The 23,161-nt window shown below is 36.5% G+C and overlaps 1 protein-coding gene across 1 annotated transcript in view; it reads right to left on the bottom strand.

Annotated features, from left to right (window-relative positions):
• The window catches only part of ESR1 (estrogen receptor 1), a 156,469-nt gene that overhangs the window by 73,360 nt on the left and 59,948 nt on the right, over window positions 1-23,161 (bottom strand). The window contains 1 exon segment of the mRNA XM_042839647.1: window positions 4,337-4,527. Within this exon segment, the coding sequence (XP_042695581.1) occupies window positions 4,337-4,527 (191 nt within the window).

Genomic DNA, 23,161 nt, shown 5'->3' on the forward strand with positions numbered 1-23,161 from the left:
AAAAAAAAAAAACCCACAAAGAAATACCGGAAAATTAAAAGGAATATTTCAGAAACCTTTCAAACAGGCAGTCTTTCAAATGCTGCACTGCAGCATTACCTAACTGTCCACTTATTAAGCATGTTTTACCAATGCAAGTCTAGCCATCCCAGAAGAAAATATGTGTCTTGCCACCACTCCTAGCACTAAAATTTGAACTACATACTTTCAAAAGTGTACAGCTCTGTCAAGCTATCACTGTGAAATTAAAACAGTTGATAACACTCCATGTTCACTGCCAAAACTCTGCCTTTATGTTCAGAAGACAAAATTGTTAACTGCAATCAAACCATAAGCCACACAACTAAAATATTTCCTAGATTCAAGAATTCTATACTTCAAAGACCACTCTATCTCTGTGATTCAAGTCTGTGATTCAAGACAATCCTCTGGAACCCCTCATCATGGTTATTCATCCTGAGATGCCAACCTGCACTTGCTGAGCTGGTACTGCCTTGCATTACAAAGTAATTCTTAACTGAATATTTGTGAAATTTCCCAGAGTTTTGTCTGAGCATACAGCTGTAAAGAGGTACACCTGAAATGCAGAGAAGGTGCACTGAATACAACTAGAAAGGCTTGTGAAAGAGACAGGGGAATGGAAATTAGGATTTCTGAAGTACTTTGACAGTTCTGAGATCAAGATACCCTTCAATTTAATGAGTTACCTCTCAAGTTTCTGAATCACTTGTTCTCCCTCAGCAGGTCCTCAGACCAATAAGCACAGGCATTTGTTGGACTCTGTTCAGAGATGCTAAGAGTAATTCCTTCCTGTTCCATACCCTTTGGTGGGTATATAAATAACAAGAGTTAGAAGGAGGGGAAAAGAATGTGTGAGTCACCAGGGGATTTTTCATTTGTAAATGGCATTTGTAAGGCTAACACTGAAATAATTCATCCAATTCTGCTTTCTTGATTTTAAAGAGGTTATTATGGGGGAATCAGAAAAGGCCAAAGGACAAAGGAAGTTACAACTAAGCAAACAGAAAGAAAGTGCGCAACTCAAGAACTGAATCTCACTTATGATATCATGATTATTTGATTGTAACAACCTAAGTTATAAGAACTTCCTGCTGGGAAGAGATACTAGGTAATTTTGGACTGATTTGTGGATGTGTCGTAAAAGCCAAAATAGTATAAATTAGAAAGAATTTTTTAGCAGATGGGAAGACAATTCACTAGAACTAGCAATCATTGTAAGAAAGCTCTTGAGTCCACAGATCAAAGCTAGGAATGTTATAAACAATTTACTTCCATTAAGCTACTAGGCCCCGTAAACAAATAGCATATAAAGTTTATATTGAGACTTAATGAACTACTGTGATCTGAAAATTAATAAACATTTTAATAGAGGAGTACAGTGGGCTATGATGTGATGGCTTGTTATACCTCTGGATTCAAGTCAGTTGACCATCTACATACCCAACAGAAATCTATGCTGTTCAAAGAATAAAGTATCCTTACATCCATCACCAAGCAACACAGTGATCTTGATGCAGTATGATTTTTTTCCTCCCATTAGAGTTCATACGTTAACAGCAGTCTGTGCAGTGCTTTCCCAAAACAAAGTCCCCAAGCCTATTTTACGACATAAAGAAGCAAAATGGCATTAGCAATTTCAAGAGGAAACTGAGATTTTCACCAACCCTCTGCTGTTGAAACATAATTGAGCAGTTACAGGTATTGAAAGACATTACTAATTCAGGCTAGCTTTTAAGCATTAACTGTTTTCCAGAAAAGAAAGGTAATTTAGTAAATAAATTTCACAAAATATCTGTAGAGCCATTCCAAACTATCTGGATAAAAATGAAGCTACCCATCTAAAGTCCAATATAGTCCAATGTATATGTGAGTTTTCTCAAAATTTTGGAGGTTAACTTACACAAACAAATAATCTAAAGATAGATACTACTGAGGATAATATTACATAGTGAGGAAAGCAGATTACCCCATACAGTGCTTTCTGCCTGTACTCAGTAATTTTTTCCTGTGGTGCTATTAAGAACTATATGGAATATTTTTACTATAATGCATTAAAAACATCAATCCTCGCTATAGCAATTCTGCTATGAAATCTCTGATGAAAATCATAAAAATGACCAGTTATGTCTACATCAATATATGTACTGGGAAATACAGGATAGTAAAGTACAGAAGTAGTGTGTTACTCTTGCTTTTAAAGACACATTATAAACAGAAAATAAAGTATTTTCTTGATATTAGTGGATGTCATTTATTAGCTGTCATCCAAGAAGGTGTGGATCAACTGAAGGAAGTATAGAGGAGTGTAACAAATAGGATCAGACATCTAGAAGACATGTTCTACTGAAAGAAATGACTTTGTTTAGTCTATAGAAATAGAAGACTGAGGAAAGATATGATAACAGTTCAACTGTGTAAAAGGTCATTGCAATAATTCTGCTTCATACCAACAAGGGATAAGGCAAGGAGTGGGCTTAAATTAGAGCAAACAGGAGTTAATGATTAAGAGAACTATTTCATGGGACACCGACAACTTAAGCTTTACATTCTTTAAGACTGTCTATTTAAAAATTATATCAAGTGTATGTAAAGAAGATCTAAATTTACTAAAAAGAGTGTATTATTGCACAAACAAAAAATAGATCTGTTGTTGAGGACTTTAAGACAAAGAGACTGGGGTAGAATCACCCAAGTGTTCATATAGAAAAATGCAACTCAATGAAAGACTCAGATTAATTTCTTTATCCATAATGCCCAAAAGCTGAATATCTGTTCTGAATGTTTACTTCACAACTAACCTCCACTTTTACACAATAATCTTTCAATTTTCATTTTATTGCTGGATCACCGAAGACCAAGTAACACAGGTAAGAGATGCAACAATTTATTCTGCCTATTTAGTATTGATACAAATGATAATAATAAAATAAGAAACAAGGCAGACATTTAAAAATAACGTTATGGGTAAGACGGGACAGAATTTCAAAATTCCACATAATTCTAATTCAGTCAGGGAACACATAATGAAAAAGATCCAAATTAAGGAGCTGTTCTTCTTACCTTACAATTTAAATATGTCTTTCTGATGTTAAGAAAAAAGCATTTCACTCTTTCTCCACTCAGTCTTGTTTATTATCAAACTCCGCTGTAACCATTCTCTTTTCTACAAATCATTTAGAGAAGTTTCAAAAGCAGAAATACTAGTAACTGTTAACTAATCACTGGCATTCAAACAATTTATCAGTGTTTACTCCAAAGCCAGTCTTTCACTTTCATCTTCAAGCTGGGAAAAGTTCTTGAGAGGAATGCAAGATTTCTTACTTGACTCAGTGGCAGTCTCGTGACAAAACAGGCAATATTCACACCTAGTGATCAATATGAGAAAAACTGTTGCTTGCTATGTTTACTTCATAAAAAGAGCAACAGGAATTTCTGTATGCGTATATCACCCGGAGATGATAAAAAACTATAGAAACCTACCTAAATCAGAGCATTTTGCTAGTTTTCTCTTTCTATATGTTTCATTTTTATTTCCAGAGATACCTAATAGAATTTTTGGTAGAACCATACTTAGTCCCTACACTACTTTTCTGTGCTAAACAGAGGAAAAATTTTAGTCATCCCACAGAACGACAGGCATTTTAATAAAAAATTATATTGGTCATAGTAATTACATTGTTTCTATTAGAAGCCCTCAAGTCTAACAGACATTTTGCACAGTATACTTCTAGTCATTAGACAGCTGGAAAATATACCATTCCATACAGTTCAAAGCCCTGCTTTGCAGGCAAATATATTTATTCAAGGAAACATTCCTGTCAAACACTGGCTCTCAAAATATAGCTCACATCTTCAAGTAGCTGAGATTTGGATTGAACCATTCTGCTAAGTGAGCACTGAATTAAGATTAAGGAATCAATAAATATGAATTAATCTTCCTCTGACAGTGAATTTGCAAAAATAAATATTGGATAGGAACTTAATCACAAAAAAGAGAATGCATAACCTGAAAAAGTGGTCATTCTGATCCAATATTGATTTTTGAATTAAATTTCTTACTGCCTCCATAATCAGACATACAGAAACCAAGAAGAATGTTGAGAAGTTTTTCTTTTTCATCATTAATCTTGGTCTAAATAGCAATATATTATATTGTGAGAAGCATTCACCAAATACAGAGCTAAGCATACATAGGAGAAAGCAGTTACTGCTAGCAAAATCTCAATAAATGTTATTGTCCTGGGCTCAGGCTGGAATTTCAAGTAGCTTCCTCGGGAGTAAAAAGTTATGGCGATTCACTTGAGCAGCTTATTACCTTGAATACTTCTTTTGAAAAAAGCTTTGCAGCCCTCACAAGACCAGACCCCATAATGGTAGCCTGAAGCATAGTCGTTGCACACAGCACAGTACCGGGTCTCCTTGGTGGACTCCATGGACAGACTCCCTTTCTCACTGGTACTAGACATTCTCTCTCGAATGCTGTGGCGCCTGTTATCAGAGCTTGGCCTGTTAGCAGCAGAAAAACAGAAGAAAAACAAATGTTTCAGCATTGTTAAGTCTCATCCACTCCTAAGGACTAAGAAAGAAGGGCAAATGTGTTTTTGAAGATCTAGATTTTGAACAGATAGGGAAAAAAATTGACTTTGTATCTTGCTTTCTAATTGGTTCTAATTGGAGCATTAGTGTAGAAATCATTAAATACTGAGAAATTTTTCACAAATTAATCTATTAATCTGATGTTACTAAGCACTGTACCTTGAAAAATTTTAATTAAAAAAAAAAAAAAGCAATTTTTAGTGTACCTTCTCCTGTCCAAAGGGTACAGCATGACTGAAGTATCAATAAATAGTTTGAAAATGAAAACAGAACAAATCTATAGCATAAATGGCAATTAATTCACATTTTGTAAGAGGTTATTACAGCTCATTGCCATAGGCTTGTTAAACAAGATTCAGAGATGAGAGGATGTGAAAATAACAAGTGGAACAGCAGTAATCTCTGAGGTTGCTCCTTAGAAGGTAAGCAGTCACACACTTTGCAGTAAGAATCTGAACTACAAATTGCTTGGAAGAAAAATCCAATTCGGTGTGTCAACATCATACAAGTTAAAGCATGAAGTATGCTACTGTTTACAGTAACTACACACTTACCATTCATGTTTTAATTACTGTTTAGTTAACAGGTGGCTCTTGACTCCTGAGTCCTAACCTTTTTTCAAAGTATCCTAGGAAACCTGGGGGTCTTATTCAGATTTCTTCTTACATACCCAAATTTGTCACATTTCCTTCTTCAGGGCAAAAAAATATCCTGGATTTTGATGAATTGAGACATCTGGCACCAACAGTCCCTCCTGCTCCAAATCATTACTCTTCTGTGGCTTTCTGATGAATATTATTCTCAGCTGTTCTCTTTCATCTAGGCAAAACTCCCCAACACCTCCTGCTGCAGTCCAACCTGTACTCCCAAAAGCTTTATATCAGCCAAAATCACCCATACACTCTTACATGTGCTGCCAACCATCCCCCAAATATATACTTTCTGTCCCACTGTGTATATACTTTCTGTTCCAAAATATTACATATTTTCATTGAAGAACATTGAATGAATAACAGTTACTGGAGAAACAGACTGACTTGCCCTGTGAGACCTTACAACTGTTACTGGCATCATTCAGGAAAGCTGCATTTTTTAAACTCAGAATTCTTTACCAAGCCTTATATAACAGCTAATTTCAAAAACTTATTTGTAATGTCCTTTTATTTTCCCTAGGATCTGTGCAAGACAGAAAAAAACTGCAAATAGTGAAGCTCTGACATGGCACAACTGTTTTTTAAGCAATGTGTGAAAACCAGAATGTGTCAGAATTCTGAAAATATGAATTTGCAAAAGTAGGAAGAAAGAGAAATCATTTCCTATTTCAGATGTCAGAGCATGAAAAAGCAAAAACAGAATATTTTATGAATCTCTATGCAATACATGCATGATACTTATAAATACCTATCCAAATCTGCCAAACCAGATAGTTTTCCTATTCTTCTTCTAGTCTTGAATTTTTCTTTGATTTTGCTTTGTCTCAGTGTCTCATTTAATTAACTTCATTTTTATCTACTGAGAACTGATCAGTTACGGTTTCTTATCTTCCCTACCCTGTTCCTTCTAGCTTGCAGCTATATCATTTAATCAATTTTTCACCTTTTCAAAATATTTATTTCCACTCAGATCAAGATTAGACTCACATGTATATTTTTACTCAAAATAAGAAAATAAAAAATAACTGAAAAATTGCCTGAAACAAATAGAGAGAAAAGCTTCTCCTATCCAGAATAGTTAAGAGATTTCACACACAAACACGCACACACACACAAAAAAGCAAAATCTGAAAGCTTTGCTTCCTACAAATACACAGAGGATCAGTGGTGAAAGGGATCACAGTAAGGCAAGAGACTAACACAATTACTCATGCCTGCCAATAATGCATCTGCATTTTATATTTTACTTAGCTAAAATTTGTCTTTCTGCTAACAAAATTATATTGAAAGTCCACTATAAACCTTCACCAAACAAAATGAGTCCAAAGGACCTTGCCAGCTTCCACTCCCAACACACAGTAAAATCAGTCACTTCAGCACCACTTCAGGCAAAGTTTTGAACATTGGCCTTACAGAACCATCACATTAAGGCCCTTGTGAACCACAGTGGGATGAAAAAATAGAAAGTCTCCAGTCCGATCCTCAAACGGACTAACAGTCTGCCAACCCCTTCCATTTATACCACGGCAATGAAATCGAGTAATAAATAAACTTTCCATTATCACAACCAAAGTACTTTTTAGAAGATACAAGGAAGATCCTCTTTGGAAAAAGAGGATCTCACTAATGCAGAGTTTGCAAAATCAAAGTAACATCTCATATTTCATCCATAAATCATCTACTAGCTTATGCACATCACAGACCACTGATGCTGTTTCTGACACAAAATAACATTCTGCTCTTCATCCAGTTTTCAGTTAGGTTTCAACTGTTAGCCTTCCGGAGAACATCATGCAACAACCTAAACCAATTTTAATAATGTTGGCAAGACTACCCTACCCAAAATACAACAGTAAACTTTTCAACACTTTCCTTTGTAATCTATGCAAACAATAACAAAAGAAAGACCAAAAGTTCTTGTCAACTATTTTTACCAAAGAGAAACACATATCAAAAAAAGAAAACCCCAGATAAAGACCTTCCTACAAGTCCCCCAGTGAAATAGAATAGATTAGAGAGCAAAAAACCTCAGGGAACACATGATTTACTGTTTTTTTTCCAAATATAACAATACAGCAGACATATAAAATTGAAATGCTTTGGAGCTTAAAAAGCAGGACAAGCAGTTTTTTATATCCACTTTCACGTTTACCACTTATGCCACACTGAATCTGTTCTTCAGTAAATTTGTTAGCAAACAAAACACCTCTGTTTTCATAGAGTTATAGAATTGAATAGGTCAAAAGCAGCCTTTAAGACCATCTAGTTCCAGTCCTCTTGCTATAGGCAAGGACACCTCCCACAAGACCAGGTTGCTCAGAGCCCCATCCAGCATGGCCTTGGATGTTTCCAGGAGGGAGCATTCCCAACCTCTCTGGGCAACCTGTTGCAGTGTCTCACCACCCTCACAGTACAGAATTTGTTCCTAATATCTAGTCTAAAGCTACCCTCTTCCAGTTAAAAATCATTTCCCCTTGTCCTGTCACAACATGCCCTTATAAATAGTCCCTCCCCATCTTTCCTTTAGGGCCCCTTCAGGTTCTGGAAGGCCACTATAAGGACTCCTCTGAGCCTTTCTTTCTCCGGTTGAAGATCCCCAAACATTTTAGACATTCACAGGTCATCTGAAACTCTAAAGCAGACCAGAGATCTTTAACCTCATGTTGACTATAAGACAAAAGTAATCTATATATGAGGGAATTGCAGTTTTGTAATGTAAACTATATTTTTATGTCATAACTGATTGGCGGGAAGGATGAATTTAATGAACCCACAGTGCACAATTCGGCCAAAAGTGAGGTAAGGCCCAATTTATTCACAACTCATTTTATCTAACATAAAGAGATTTCATAGGAAGGAAAGGTTGAGGGGAAACATTTTTGAGCAGTTAAAGGAGACACCTTGAGAAAGACTATGTATTCATTTTAATCCAAGATTGTGCAGACAAATATTTTTCTTACCAGATTGGTTGGAACTTTTCAGTGTAAAGATCCTCAGAAACAATGTTCTTTTCAAGTAAAACCAAGGTCTAGCAAGGATAAAGCTTTCCATGCAATAGACTTAGTCTATGAGATATTATACTATTCAATATGAAACTAATTAATTTGCTGTTTATTTTACACCACATGGTGTAAAATATTTATAAAATATTATTTATCCAGAGTTAATTGAAAATACTTAAAAGATATCACAAGAAGTAGTGCAGTAGGAACAACCAAGTATACAAACAGAAAAATGCTAAGCACATTAAGTGCCTCAAAACTGTGCTCTCAGAAAGTAGATCCAATGAATGTGGAAAAAAAGATCATATGCTACTCAAATGAAAAATTAAAACAAATACCCCTAAATGTCGATGATTGTAATTTAGCTAAATACAACTTGATGTATTGATGTAACTTGATAGAGAGAGAGCAGTGTTACATGCAGTTGTATACCAAGCAGCTAAATTGACACTACATTTTAGATTAGACAGGATCCCAGGAGGTGGTCCTAAATTAGGCAACAGTTGCCATTAAATGGGTTACCACAGCGAAGATGGGTTCTAGCAATAGAAACAGGAAACAGCAGCAATCTTTGGCTGAACCTCCACTGTTGATTAAGTTTAGCTGGTGCTCATCAAAGGGATTGATTCCAGGACTACAGCCTCCCCAGAAGAGCAAGAGTTCATCTATGCAGCCAAGGGGGAATGATCTTTGCATACCTCTGGCCTGAACCCCAGACTGGGAGAAGGTTACTCAGACAGGCAAAACCCCACCTGGGGATGTCAACATATTAAGCAGTGAGAGCCACTGTGCTGATGCTCGTGTCTATGCCTTGGCCTAGTTTAATCAACTAATATAGGTGCAAGCTTTTTTTTCTCCATTATCCTCAGCTGTTTCCCTTATTCCCTTAAAGTTTGCTGTCTACCCCACTAAATGTAATGTTAATTCCTTTAATCTTACTTATTTGGACAATTTGACTTATCTCAGAAATCTTGCTCATCTCTTCTTCAAAAGGTGAATGCAGGGAAACCTAAACAGTACTACAGGAGCAGATATTCCTGAGCTAGTGTAGTGAATGATTGACTTAAAGAAATAATTGACACAAACAATGAGGAAAGAAAATGGGAAGAGTATTAAAAATAATAGAAGTTATAGGCTAAAGCCAATAAATTAAAAAAAAAAAAAAAGGCAATGAAACCAATTGAAAATAGGACAGAAGTCAGCACAGGGGAAGAAAATAATTTTAAAAAATGAAATATAATTGAAAGGTGGGAAATTAAGGAAAAATGCAATGAAATGAAATTATCTGAAAGCTAAATAATAAAGTATTCTTAAAATATTTACAGCACTGTGTATCAGAAAATGTGTTTTACAGTCTGAAGACACTGGCATGTTTTCTTTGGAACTAGAATAAAACACAATTTGATTTGATAACTAAAGTAAAATGACTTCAGAAAAATAGCCCAATGTTGACCAGCCAATGATAGCATTGAGGAAGGGTTCTGTCAACATAAGGAAGGGTTCTATCAACATGAAAACAAAAGCATATCTTCACAGATCATCAAAATTTCTTGATTTCAAAAAAATTTCAAAGAAATTAAACTTTTCCTTTGGCATTGGTTCAATCCTTTTTCTTCCTCTTTTAGTCAGGTTAGTTTTAAAATGAGTGATCGAAGTAGTCTATTTGGATTTGACAAACCAAATTTCTGGAGAATACTGAATATTCTGTTGGGGTGGTAGTAAAGTGGTTCTTTAAAAGGTAAAACATTCAACATGGATAATGGTTCAGCAGACCTGTAATTTAAATTCCTGAAATAAATAAATAAATAAATAAATACTCACCCTTTTAGAATAAGACAAAATGGAACTTGATCTACTGAATTCAGAGAAATTTATTCTGTTTACTCTATTTCTCAGTTTGGTCAGACTTAATTATAACAGAGTAATTTTCATTAGTCTTTTACTTGTGTAGAAAAAGGTTGGAAAAAAACCTTAAAGATCATCAAGTCCAACCTCTAACCAAGTCTAACCATACTCCCCTAACTCTAACAACCCTCTGCTAAATCATGCCCCTAAACAACACATCCAAACAGTTTTTAAACACATCCAGGTATGATGATGTGATCACCTCCCTGGGGAGCCTATTCCAGTGCTTAACAACCCTTTCTGTAAAGAAGCGTTTCCTGACATCCAACCTAAACTTACCCTAGCACAACTTGATGCCATTTCCCCTCGTCCTGTCATCTGTCACCAGTGAGAAGAGACCAGCCCTGCTCTCGCTGCAATCACCTTTCAGGAATTTGAAGAGAGCAATAAGGTCTCCCCTCAGCCTTCTCTCCCCCAGACTAAACAGCCCCAGTTCCTTCAGTGGCTCCTCGTAGGGCATATTCTCCAAGCCCTTCACAAGCCTCATTGCCCTTCTTTGGACCTGCTCCAGCACTTCAATGTCCTTTCAACATATATATATATATATGCCAGCATATATTAAAGGAAGATTATGATTTTAAATATATTATATGGTTGAACTGCACCTTGCAAACACAACCTAAAGTTCTGTTGTTTCCTCCTGTACACATGCATAATAACTTTAATTGTAGGAAAATACTTTCCACAAGGCAACAGCTCATCAGTGCACAGAAGACAGAAAATTTATTAAATGAGCAGTTATTCTGCCTTTGTTTTGTATTGCTTTTTGTCCCTAACTGCTCAGCATCTGGATCATTGCTCACAACACACTAGCCAAATACAACTTCATCATCAGAATTAATTTTATTTCAGTATTGCCATGTGACTATAACATTTGAGTAGCTAATGAATGTATTTTTTTCTAATTGAGTCAAAAGGATGAAAAATGAGGCTGAGAGATTAAGGTCAAAAGTATAGACAGAGTCATGTTCAAACGTGAGTTTTTAAGTACCTACCATTAAATAGCATTTTATATGTTCAGAGTGCTACTTCTCTTATCTACAATTGCAAGGGTAAATGTTCAACACTTAGGTAAGTCAGACTGCAGGACTTCCATTCAGCACAAAGAAAATTACAGTACAACACAAGACTAATTGTAAAGACTTTGATTTAAAAGATTTCTGAACTACATAGAAGTATTTGTGACAGTTAGACAGAGAACTCAGTTCATAAGTCCAGCAATCAACTGCCTTCATGTAATATTTTTTTGAATTTGCCTCATTCCATTTATTTACCAATAGTTGTCAGAATTTATGGTTGTAGAGAATTTATAGTGTTATATTTCACTATATGAATAAAACACATTCAGATTTGTTCCTTTTCATATATTGAGGCAGAAGTTGTCCTATGATGATCCCATAAGTTAAATAATTATCATTATAATAATAACTACATCCAAAAATGGAAGCAAAATGTTTTGCACAGGTCACCAAATTTTAGGCTTATGCAGAACACATGCTGCAAACTGTTTTGCCTGTGTGCAGCTTCTTACCTTCTGAAAAGAATGCTTAGCTAAACAAAATTTTTATCTTTTAGCCTCATATAAATGAGGTTATAAATATGGTCATGGAGAGCAGGCCCAGAACATACTGGTGCACTTCCCTTAATGCAGGAGGCAACAGCAGGAGAGGACTCTTAGTCCCTACTCGAGCATTGTGGAAGAAGAATATTGGTGATACTTGTTAATAGCTGTAAATAGTGACACTCCAAGTCACTACTCCAGAATAGAAGAAATAAAGCATAGTAAATATTGCCAATGGCCATGCCTGCCTTGCCCTCCTGCAGCTGTTCTTTTTCAAGTATTCTCACTTGATCTACTCAGCTCCTCTTTCCCATTCTTACATTTAGCTTCACCTTTTCCTTCCAGTCTCAACTTCCTTGTCCAGAAAAAACAAATTCTGGTGCCTGGAGTGACACTTCAAAGCTACTTCTCCTCTCCCCAAAATCTCCTCATGAAAAGCTCTCTTTCCTCCTGCTTATTTTCTTTCTGTCTCAGGCTAGAAGGTTCTATTCGTCTGCATCTATCCTCTCAACCCAATCTGCCGTGGCTACTTAGTTCCTATTAATCTTAACATTCAGTCCTATTTCCCTTTGGTCCACTTCTCATGTTCCACAAGCACAAGCTGAGATTTGCAATTTAAAAAGGATTGAGGAACCTTAGAATCATTATAATCACATACATATCTCATTAATCATAAAGGAAACAAAATTATATGAATTTTCACCAAAGCTGAACTTAAAAGTTCTGAAATTACATAATGAGCAGTTCGTTATAAATGCTAGGAACTACCTACAAGTAAAACTAAAATGTTTCATCAGTCCAAACAGAATTTAAACACTTAAAGTTTTTTGTTGTTGTTGTTTTGTTTTTTTGTTTTTTTTTTTAATCTCTATGATAGCTTTAAAACTAAGAAATTTCACTTACATAAAGAGCGTTGTGTTGTGTGACTTGCACTTCCATATTTTCTTCTCTGGACTGAGGCTGCATCTGTTACAGTGCAAGCCTGCATGCCACTGGAGACCTAAGGGTCTGGGCACCAGAACACTGCCCATGGGGTAAAATGAGTACTAGAACCATACCTCTGACCAACCAAGAGAGATGTCATAATAGCCACAGTATGTGATAATCACCATAACGTATAATTTTTTCAAAGTTTTGATGAAAAAATATTTAAATATCAAAGCATTCTTTCTTATGAAATACACATTCACAAATAAGCACATACATAATATGCAAAAACAGCCAAACAAACAAATGAAAAAAACCTCTACAGATGTGTTCAGAGAGATACTTCTACTTTAACCGCATGCCAAAGTTACTACAAACTCTACCACTAGTCAAATTACACTGTGGTCTCGATGTGAAAACAACATAAATAGATCTACAGAAATTGCATATCTTGCAATTGCTGTATACTTGTATGCTAAAATACAAAGTTCAGCTTTAGTAAACAGGGGACAGAATATCTCTTAACAGACTATATATAGACCTGCCTCACAGGTCTCCTCATTTTAACTTTCCCTGACTACACTTCTGATGAAGAAGGCTGTTTCCATGTCTGTTTGGTGCTTTTACCACCTAATATCCAGCCTACATCATTCTCTGCTCTGAGATGCTCAGCTATTTCCACTTATTCTGGAGAGCAACACAGTCACAGTCCCCTCAGTACAAATCTTCCCTTCCCTTCCACATCTCAACCTACAGTCTTCTCACCACAAATTCTCCTAGTTCTCCCATCTTCTCATTGCTCTCATTCAGGGAATGAAACTTTGAATGAGGCTTTGCTAGCTTCTCCTAAAACAGCATACTTATCTCTTCACCTGTTTCAGTCTTCAAAGAATAAAATTTGCCTTTCCTGTATGTTACTACTCCATTGGATTTAGTTTATGATTCTCTCTACCCTTTAGATTTTTTCTCCTTTTCCCTAATCAGTAATTCCTCAGTTGTTACATTTTTACAACAGATTTCTCCTTCCTAAAAAGGCTGGGGACTGCACTGACCCTGAATGATTTCAGAAGTGTTTAATGTTTCAACTTCTATTCCAGCAAACGGCTCTAGAAGGGTTCTCTTTCTTACATACTTAAATTTCAAGTGGTCCATTTACAGATTTCTGCTATTTCTAGCATTGTCAGATACCATTTGCTTATTTAAAAATTAACAGTACTATTTTGCTGTATGTTTTTAATTTGTGATCACTGGATGTCCTTCTGCTTTCTTAGGAAAAATAAGAAGTACCTGTGAAATGACCATTTTGATCCACTTCCCCAGGATCCGAATTAATAACCAGCCAACTTGCTCAGGGTTTCTTTGCCCATTCATACCTCCTGGCAGTTGGTCTGGGAGCTGTCTCTGACACTGTCTCACATTCAGTCAGGCAACCTCATAGACTCTGGTGTATGAGGAGCCATATAATCTGAGAAAACATCTTTATTCAGTGCCTAAAAGTATGCCAAACTTGATGGAGAAGCTGCTGACAGACAGAGTGCCTGTGGGCACTGCATAGATCTGATTTTCTGGAAGCAATACTGAGCTGGTGTGTGGCAGAGTAGCTCTGGGGACAGAAGGGACAGGAGACTGAATGTGGAAATCAGCTATGACCAGAAGTATGTCAAAGATGAGAGCCAGATGGGCAAAAGGTCTGAGAGGGAAAGGACAAATCACTTTAGTGTAAACAATCTGAAGAATGAAATATGTTTGAAAAGCTGGAAGTATGAAAAAAAAAAAAAAAAAGCCAGCTCCAGCTGAGTATGTCTGGTGTATACCCTCTGCAGCCTTCATTCTTACAGAAATATCTGGTTACCCTTATCTCTATTAAAGACTAAGCTGAAAACTTGTACTACTGCATTTCTTACATCATTCTTAGAATTAAAATATGGCATTTATGAAAAAGCTGAAGTTCAGTCTTTCATATAAGAATGTAATACAACATTGAGAACAATTTTTTTCTCTGAGTTTCACTGCACCTCATGAGCTTTCTTCAGAATTACTCAGTAACTACACTTATTTTTCATTTTCTTTTCAATTTCCAGATAAACTAGCACAGTCCTACCATCTGAAGGGAGAAGGTTAAATGCTCAGTAGACTCAGTAGACTCGAAAAGAGTGTTTCAGGAAATGCTGTCAGATTACTACACTTACCTCCAGACTATTTCAAAGGTAAATGCCAGTAAAAACAGAAAAATTAGTCATAAATCTTCCTTCACATTGCCCTTATGGATTTTCATGGGTTCAAGTGTTCCTTTTACTCTTAGGCAAGCCCTCTGTCCAAATATTTCAGATGCACATGATTAGACTGCAGTTTAGCCAATTACCCAGAGCTTCTTTGAATTCCCATAGTAATCTTTCAACGATGAGCACTAAATGGTATGTTTTTAGAGCAAAATGATTGAAGGACATAAATGTTGGCTCTCTCACACCATGATACATAAAATAAGAATGCAGATTGTATAACACATTACAATTCAGAAGACACGGTTCCAAAAAATCCAAACTAAACTGATAAATTATTTCAAATGGCTATTTTTCTTAAAATAACATTTTGAACTTGCAAAGTAACTTTAAATGGTACCCTCCATTTTAAAATGAATTTTTTAAATAAAAACACTGGTACAGCCACATGCAGGCCCACAATGAAATCAGTGGTCTCTGGGCCACAGGAAAATAAACCTTGACAAAATAAAGGACTTTCTGAAGTCATACTTTTAAGTATACTGAAGTGCATGTGGGCCTCCTGAATGAATTAAGGAATAGAGGAAGAGACAAAAGTCTTTTTCCAATAAGTTTACCAATCAGGCCATCTACAATACCCTATGCCAACTTCAAGAGTATAGGAGAAAGACTGAGGTGAGATGCTTGATAACATCATATGGACAGCTGGAAAGGAGCTGTTCCTTTTGGGAAAATCTATGCAAAAGGCACAGTTGACACCTACATGTAAAAATCATATGATGTGGTTTACCCACATCTCATGCCTAACACAATAAACACAGTCTCTGCACAACTTGGGCTAATGGTGCACAATTGAGGGGCCCAGTGAAAGAAAGACAAGTTTTTAATTGTACAGACTTAACTGCACTTCAGACAGCTTAATCAAAAACAATTATTAGTATATGGGACCTGCACAGGCCTAGTCATATGAACAAATTAAGCAACTTGCAGGCTATGACTGGCCTGCAACACGCCAGCAGATAAAAGTCAGTGCAAGACTAGAACACGCTGCATGTCATGGGGCAACACTGGCTGGATAGCCATAAAGGCAGAGGCACCAGTCCTAGTTGATTCTCTCACACAAGGAATACATGTTCCAGAAACTCACCAAAAGAGCTGAGCTTCTGTCAGACCAACAGAGTATTCATGCTTTGTAGCTACTTGTATACCTTTCTTCCTCAGTTAAGAAAAGGAGTGACAAATTTTGTCAAGAGATTCTGGACCTTAGTAGGCAAATAAGCAAGTCTCAATGGAGCATATTTTAGTTTGTTCTTTCATTCACAATGGAAGCAGGGGAGATGCTGCTGCCTCATAATCTGTGTAGCTTGTGAGGAAACATTGCTCTTGCTGAGGTACTTGACTCATACTTGTTCTCTGGGATGTAATGAAATGAAATCTGGCAGCCTACTTGTTCTGTGTGTGCTAACAGGGTGTAGTCATTACATGTGTGCAAGAGGAACTTATGGCTAAGCCCTGTATTCGCATTATGAAATAAAACATAACTATCATAAATCATAGGATGGCCTGGGTTGAAAAGGACCTCAAAGACCATCTAGTTTCAACCCCTATGCTATGCCCAGAGACACATCCAGCCTGGCCTTAAATGGGGCATCCACAACCTCCTTGGGCAACCTGCTCCAGTGTGTCACCACCCTGTGAGTGAAAAACTTCCTCCTAATACCTAACCTAAATCTCCCATCTTAGTTTAAAACCATTCCCCCTTGTTCTATCACTAGATTTGTCATAGAGGATTTCCAGAAACAGAAAATTACATATGCTAAAAATATAGTTGAAAGTGTAAGAAACAAAATAAAATTAGTAAGAAATAGAATTTGGGTAGATTGTCTCACAAAGGACACAATTTGAAACACCCCCATTAAACTGTTTTCCAAACTGGTTTAAAATTTTTTTATCTTCCCTTCAGGAGAGTTGTTAGTATTTGTCTACGTTAGTATTCCTCTAACCCCTAAACTTCACTTTAGAAAAATTTGGTGTTAAGGGGCTTCAAAGGTTGTCATTCTGTGTTGAAGAAACAGCAACTGCAAATTCTAGACAGTCTTGGTTTCCCTTTACTTCTAGCCACAGGCACTTCAGCCCAGAGGAGAAAATCAGTTCTATTCAACACAGAGTCATAAGTCTTGAGCTGAGGGAGGAGGCCAAAAAAATGAAAGATGGAGAGACAAAGGGCTCAACTGTGTGGTCATACTGGCTTGTAAACTCAGGTACTGAAATTATGACCGGAAATGTGACAGCGTTAAGTCCTTTCCAGAGGCAGTTCCCAGCTAGATTGGACTAATAGTTACATTACAGCAGTATGAAATACTAAAATAGCAGATTGAAAAACTGGGGTGTGCTCTTGTATTCTTTCCTCCTCTTTCCAGCTTGTAGACTGATCTTCGTTTCTTTACATACAGATGTCTTAATCGTTAGTGCTAACTGAATAACATATAGTAGTTTTTACAATTCTACATTACCTAAATTATCCCAAAATAGGTAATTCATTCATTCAGATTATATCCAGAGATAAATTTGCATAAGCAATTAATTGCAAGCAAAGAGCATACGGTTCATGAAATGTAGAATAGATCTTCATCTAGCCAACCGTACACAGTATTTGTTTACAAAACTGCTAGTTGACATATTTTGGGTAACTTATGCAGCAGCATGTAATCCATAATTTTGTCTTTTATGTTGCTGATCATTTCTTTGCAAGACATTAAGAAGCTACATTTTGTTTCAGTAAATATGTCGTCTACTTCTTATTCATTTCTTATTCCTTCTAGAGGCAGAGACTAAGCTCAAATGCTTCTGAGGTGCCACAATCTTCCCATTCTTTGTTGCTGGTCAACAGTAATTGCTCCCTGCGCTATAAATTACAAAGGAAGGAAAATGTCTACAAATGCTCTGTATTACAGACACAGCAACACACATTTGTTGTGACATTTATATACATATTATTAGCTGCTCATATAGGACACTCATAATAGAAGGATTCTATTATAGAAGGATTTAGAGAATTCTGACTGATTCTTATTTTTTTTACCCACACATGCATGCTTCTTATTAATGAAAAAGGAAAAAGAATAACAGATTACAACTTCTATTTCTTACACAATATTCTCATATGACTGTCTATGAATAAATAAATAAATACATAATCTGTTTACTCATTTCTAACAAAAATATTCACCCAGATGTTGCATACAGCTGAATACTGGAAGTGAACATTGCACTAAGACTGGCATGGCAAACCATGATGGTCCTACATAAGTCTTATCAGGAAAACCGCAGATCACAGTGAATCTAAGTGGGAAGGATGACTGCACCACTCCCTTCCTCATCTCTGCTCAGGTAAGGCAGTTAGATCTGATCACAGACACATATTCACTTCTGGGGTTGGGACTGAGCAGTAACCAAGGACTACATTTCATGTGCCTTCAAAACAGCCTGCCACCTAAGTGATCCCAAAAGTATTCAAGATTCCAAACATCACTATTCTAAAAAATTACCTGAATTCAAGTATATACCATCAGATACCTAAGTTTGAAACCAGAGTCACTTCATTTCACATACATATCTATATAGATTTATAGATCGTAAAGTTAAATAATTCTAATCAATAACTGTTCGATAACAAGCCCAGAATTCCAAACCAGTTTCAGTAGGGTGATATTGGAAAGCTTAATGCATAAAATGGAAAGACAAGCCAACAGTGCAGTTTCACACTGAAGTGATCTTGCTCATGTTTTCATTTTCCAGCCCCAGCACTGCTTTGCAAACCTTAACGAGAACTTCCACAAGCCATATTCTTGATTCTTCTTTTCACTTGCTGTTGATATGTGGAAACACATTTACATCCCTGTACAGGAGCTCATCTCCTCTCCAACTCCATGTGCTAGAGCTCATATACCACAGCAGTTAAACAGTGCAGTTGTACATACAGCAGCAGGCAGAAGAAGAGGTGTAGTTCTGCACCTGAGTGCTTACTTGAAGACTTGCTGCTGCACAAGCTAATGAGTTAGGAAGTGAGAAAGAATCATAGGGAAAGAGAGATGAAGATCATTCCACCCCGATTTCCTACAGACCACTGAATCTGTAAAAATCCATTCTGTAAAAGCAATTGAGAGTTCTGATTGTACCAAAAGGGAAACATAACAAATAAAAGTAGCTCTTCATTGAACTGTTCCCCATGACAATTTTAGTGTAGAGCCTAGCACAGACAAAAGTCTGGACATCATGCTCCGTACATTTCCCACTTGTAGAAATACCTGCTGGCAACTTTTATCTAGTGATTTCCATGTAATGATTCACAATATACACTATAGAAAACCTCCATACCTCAACTACATTGAGATGACAGAGGGGTAGAGTAAAAGTGATTTTGTTTACTTTGATAAATGAATGAAATATCTGACCTTCTTTTCATTGGATCAATATTTCTTCTTCTTCTTTTTTTTCCTTTTTCTATTTGGAATAGATGGGACAAATGTATTTCTAGCACTACACCTTTTAAGGAGACTCACTTCTCACAAAAGCAGTCTTGAGTATCTCTCATGCTCGGACAGTTAAAAGAAAAGTCTGATTCTCAGTCTGGGTTTCAGAATTGTCCATATAACTCAAACTGTATCCTAAATTTTCTCACTGATGTAATCATAAAAGACAGAGACAGATCTGAGTAATTTCTCTGGGACAAGTAGAATTTCCTCAGATAATCTGGAGACACCTCTGCCCTACAACAACCACATCCAGACTCCTCATTTTAAGTTGTTATGTGACTTAAAGCACTTGGCAGAAGACATGAACCTGGGCTGTTAAAGACCTGTTTCCATTTATTTTTCACTATATCTGCCCTGCCATAAGCAAGATAATTCATTTTGCTCCACTCTTACAGGTTTTAATTCTGGAACAACTTGGAGGAAGAGCAGAGACAGAAAGTCAGCCTACTAGGCTTTTGGGTTACTTGCCATTTCCAGACAGCTCAACATTTGTTAACAGTAAAGCGAGTTAGATAAAGAGAAAACAAGGCATGTATGAGTCAGAAAATAGGTCATACATGAAAACAGCTTGAAGCTATTAATACCTAATGCTGCTATTTAGTGAATAATAAAGAAGCTGATGCTAACTGTTCAGTGAAAACAGTCTTGGCCTTGGTAATTTTGTTAAGTGCTTTCAAAAAAGGGACATAGAGAAATTATTATTTTTCTGGACTGGCTTTTGCACTGATACACATTTCTTCCTATGAAGAGTGAGATCCTTGGTGCTTTGTTGAAATGAAACCATAAAAATCCTTCATCTTAAGTAAGGGATAAAAGAAACTGAGGGTCACATAACAAACAGTACATGTCAGAAGCGAATTAAAGAAAATGAAACACTAGTGCATTAACTCCTCATTTCTGCACAATCATCCCTTATTTCCCTTCTAAATAAATGCAAAGTAACTGAACATACAATTCCATACCAGGATGGAAACTAAGACATTTTTATGGTGAATTTTTGACTTTGGTTTTCGTTCTTTGCTTTTTTTCCCAAGAAAAACATTAAGTATGCATGTTTAACAATCTAATGGAACATTTGTTCTTCTATTTCAAACAGTTTAGTAATATCATTGTTAGCTTCCAAAATTATGTTCACTGACTGAGCACCTACTCATCTTCTTCATGTTTTTATCCTTGCTCAGCTGTAGGCTCATGTCAAGCTTCTTATTCAAGTCTGATGTTATATTATTATATTTTCTCTGTGAAGATGCAAAATGCCAAGGCTTTAAAGAAAATGAATCATCAACACCCAAACCCAAATTTCATTAAGTCCCTCAATGGTAGTCAGTGTTTCAGGAGTGATGGAAGCTCAGTCAACAGCACTGACCTCTACCACTTGGGCTACTGGAATAACAACCAGCTAGGCTAAGCCATTATCTTCAAGGTGAACAGGAATGAAATGCAAGAGTTTCATGCATCTGTTAGGATGGATGTTGTTCTACACAGACTGAGACCACAATCCGTTTCTCCCTCTCAAATTTATTCACCCCATGCTCTGCAACATACGCTCTGTTTCAAGTTTGCTTACAGTCACTGTCTCTACTCCAAGTTTCAGTTCATGAGTACCTCTGAATTCCACTTTTTCTCCAGTTCAGTTTTCTTTTGGATTTTCTCCTAGTTCACTTTCCTGGATTTTCTCAAATTCTTATACCTGCTTACTCCTACTAGACCATTCCTTCCTTTTCTTTGTCCATGTTATGTCTGCCAGTTCACAACAGCATCCTTACAGGGATCTAAAGTCTGTACCTTACCAGCCCCTCCAGATTAATTTTCTGTCTCCATTCTGCTCTTTAGCAAGATCTCCTTTACTTTCTCCTGTTTCAATCTTAAAAGCTTAGTTTTCTGACTGCATATTACTGATGTGACTTCTGCCAAATTCTTTAGAACTAACATGAAGCAACAAGACATTAAAAACAGAAGAGAAATCATTTTTTCTCATGTCCAGTGTTGAAGCCAAATTAGCAAGATGTGGACTGGAGAAATGAACTGTAATGTGGATGGAAAATGACTGGACAGCTAGTCTCAACAGGTTGTTATCAGCAGTACAAAGTCCAGTTAGTTGTTGGCCAGCCACTAGTAGCATGTATAATCAATAGTGAGATGGAAATTTTATTAACAACAGAGAGAAAGGGAAAAATTACATCCTTAGCAAACTAATGAACCATACCATATTGGCAAGAGGGGTGTGCAAAATGGTATTCATGCTGTAAAGCAAGGCTGCCAACCAGAAGGACCTCACCAGGCTGGAGAAATGGTCCCAAACAAATTTCAACACTGGCAAATGTAGAGCCATGCACCTGGGACAGAACTCCCTGTGGAAGTACTGAACAGGCTGGAAAGCAGCTCCACAGGGTGTTACCCAGAAGTCCTAGCAGAAAAGTTGACAAGTTGAACAGGATTTTGCAGTATGCTCTAGCAAGAAGGCCTTATACATCCTGAGTAATACTATCAGAAGCATAGGCAGGAGGCTGAGAGATTATTCTCTGGCACCTGTGAATCTGCTTCCAGTTTTGGGCTTCTGAGTTCAAGACAGTCCATGACAAATTGCAGTAAGATGACTACCAAGATGAGGTAGTACTTAACAGTAGTCCAAGGCAAGATTTTGTTCCTATCCTCAGCTATGTAAGGGAAGAGTGCAATGGAGATACAGACTACTGGAAGAAGCACAACAAAAGTAAAAGAGAAAACTAGCACAAGTTTTAGTAAGGAAAATCATGACTGCACATTAGGACACTGTATTTCACAGTAATAGTGATTCAGCGGTATAAAAGGTTGCCTATATGAGTGTGGAATCTCCATTACTGGGTATATACATGACTCAACTGAATAAAGGCCTGAACAAACTGATCGACCTTTCAGGTTAGTCCTATATTGAGCAGGATGTTGACCAGATATTCTCCAGAGACCTTCCAAACTTATATTAATCTTTGATTCTCATCTCACAGTAACTTGCCTCAGCCCAGAGACAGTGCTGCTCAAAAGCCATACAGTCTTATGGAGAAGCAACCTGATCCATTTTGTCAAAGAAGGATGCTTTTGCAATCAAGTCATTATATAATAGTTGAGAAAGCATCAAGAATGCATAATAAAGATGAAATGTCATGTAATTTAGCTAACAAATGCAAACTATTTCCCACTGTGAAAAGTATGATGCTTCAAGAGAATGTAACTTAAATTTGAGCAGATTTTCTGGCCAAAAAAAAAAAAAAAAAAAAAATTCCAGACTTGACAAGACAATATCAAATATTAAAGCTCCATACTACAAAGGTGGCTAGGCTAGACAATAAAAATAATTGACTTTTTTTTAATAGCAAATTTTTAATAGCAAAGTTTTCTCTCTCCCACCTGATACTTAAGAAGCTGAGGCTTTTTTTTTTTTTCTGGCAAAATGCTGGAAAAAAACTCCTCCCTGGGACTATCATTTAACACTGAAAGTATAAGTCAAAGCTGGACAGCATATGTAATCAATAAAGAAAGTAGCTTTGGTGGATCTGATAAGAAGAACATTACTAAATCTGTCTGAAAGTAAAGTGGAGTTTTGCTCTTAAGTGTTTAAAATATTCTTTGCAGAATCAGATTAGTTTTCTTCTAACAATTTTGATTGCTTGAATCCAGAAGAAGTAATAGTAGCTTACCAAAGTGCAACCTACTTTAGTATTGTTGATATTCTTAAGCTCCAATGTGCCTTGAAGGTACACTTAAT

This window comes from Centrocercus urophasianus, unplaced genomic scaffold (assembly GCF_019232065.1).
Source record: "Centrocercus urophasianus isolate 14NV4802_14NV808 unplaced genomic scaffold, USGS_Curo_1.0 seq_10, whole genome shotgun sequence".
Lineage (NCBI taxonomy): Eukaryota > Metazoa > Chordata > Aves > Galliformes > Phasianidae > Centrocercus > Centrocercus urophasianus.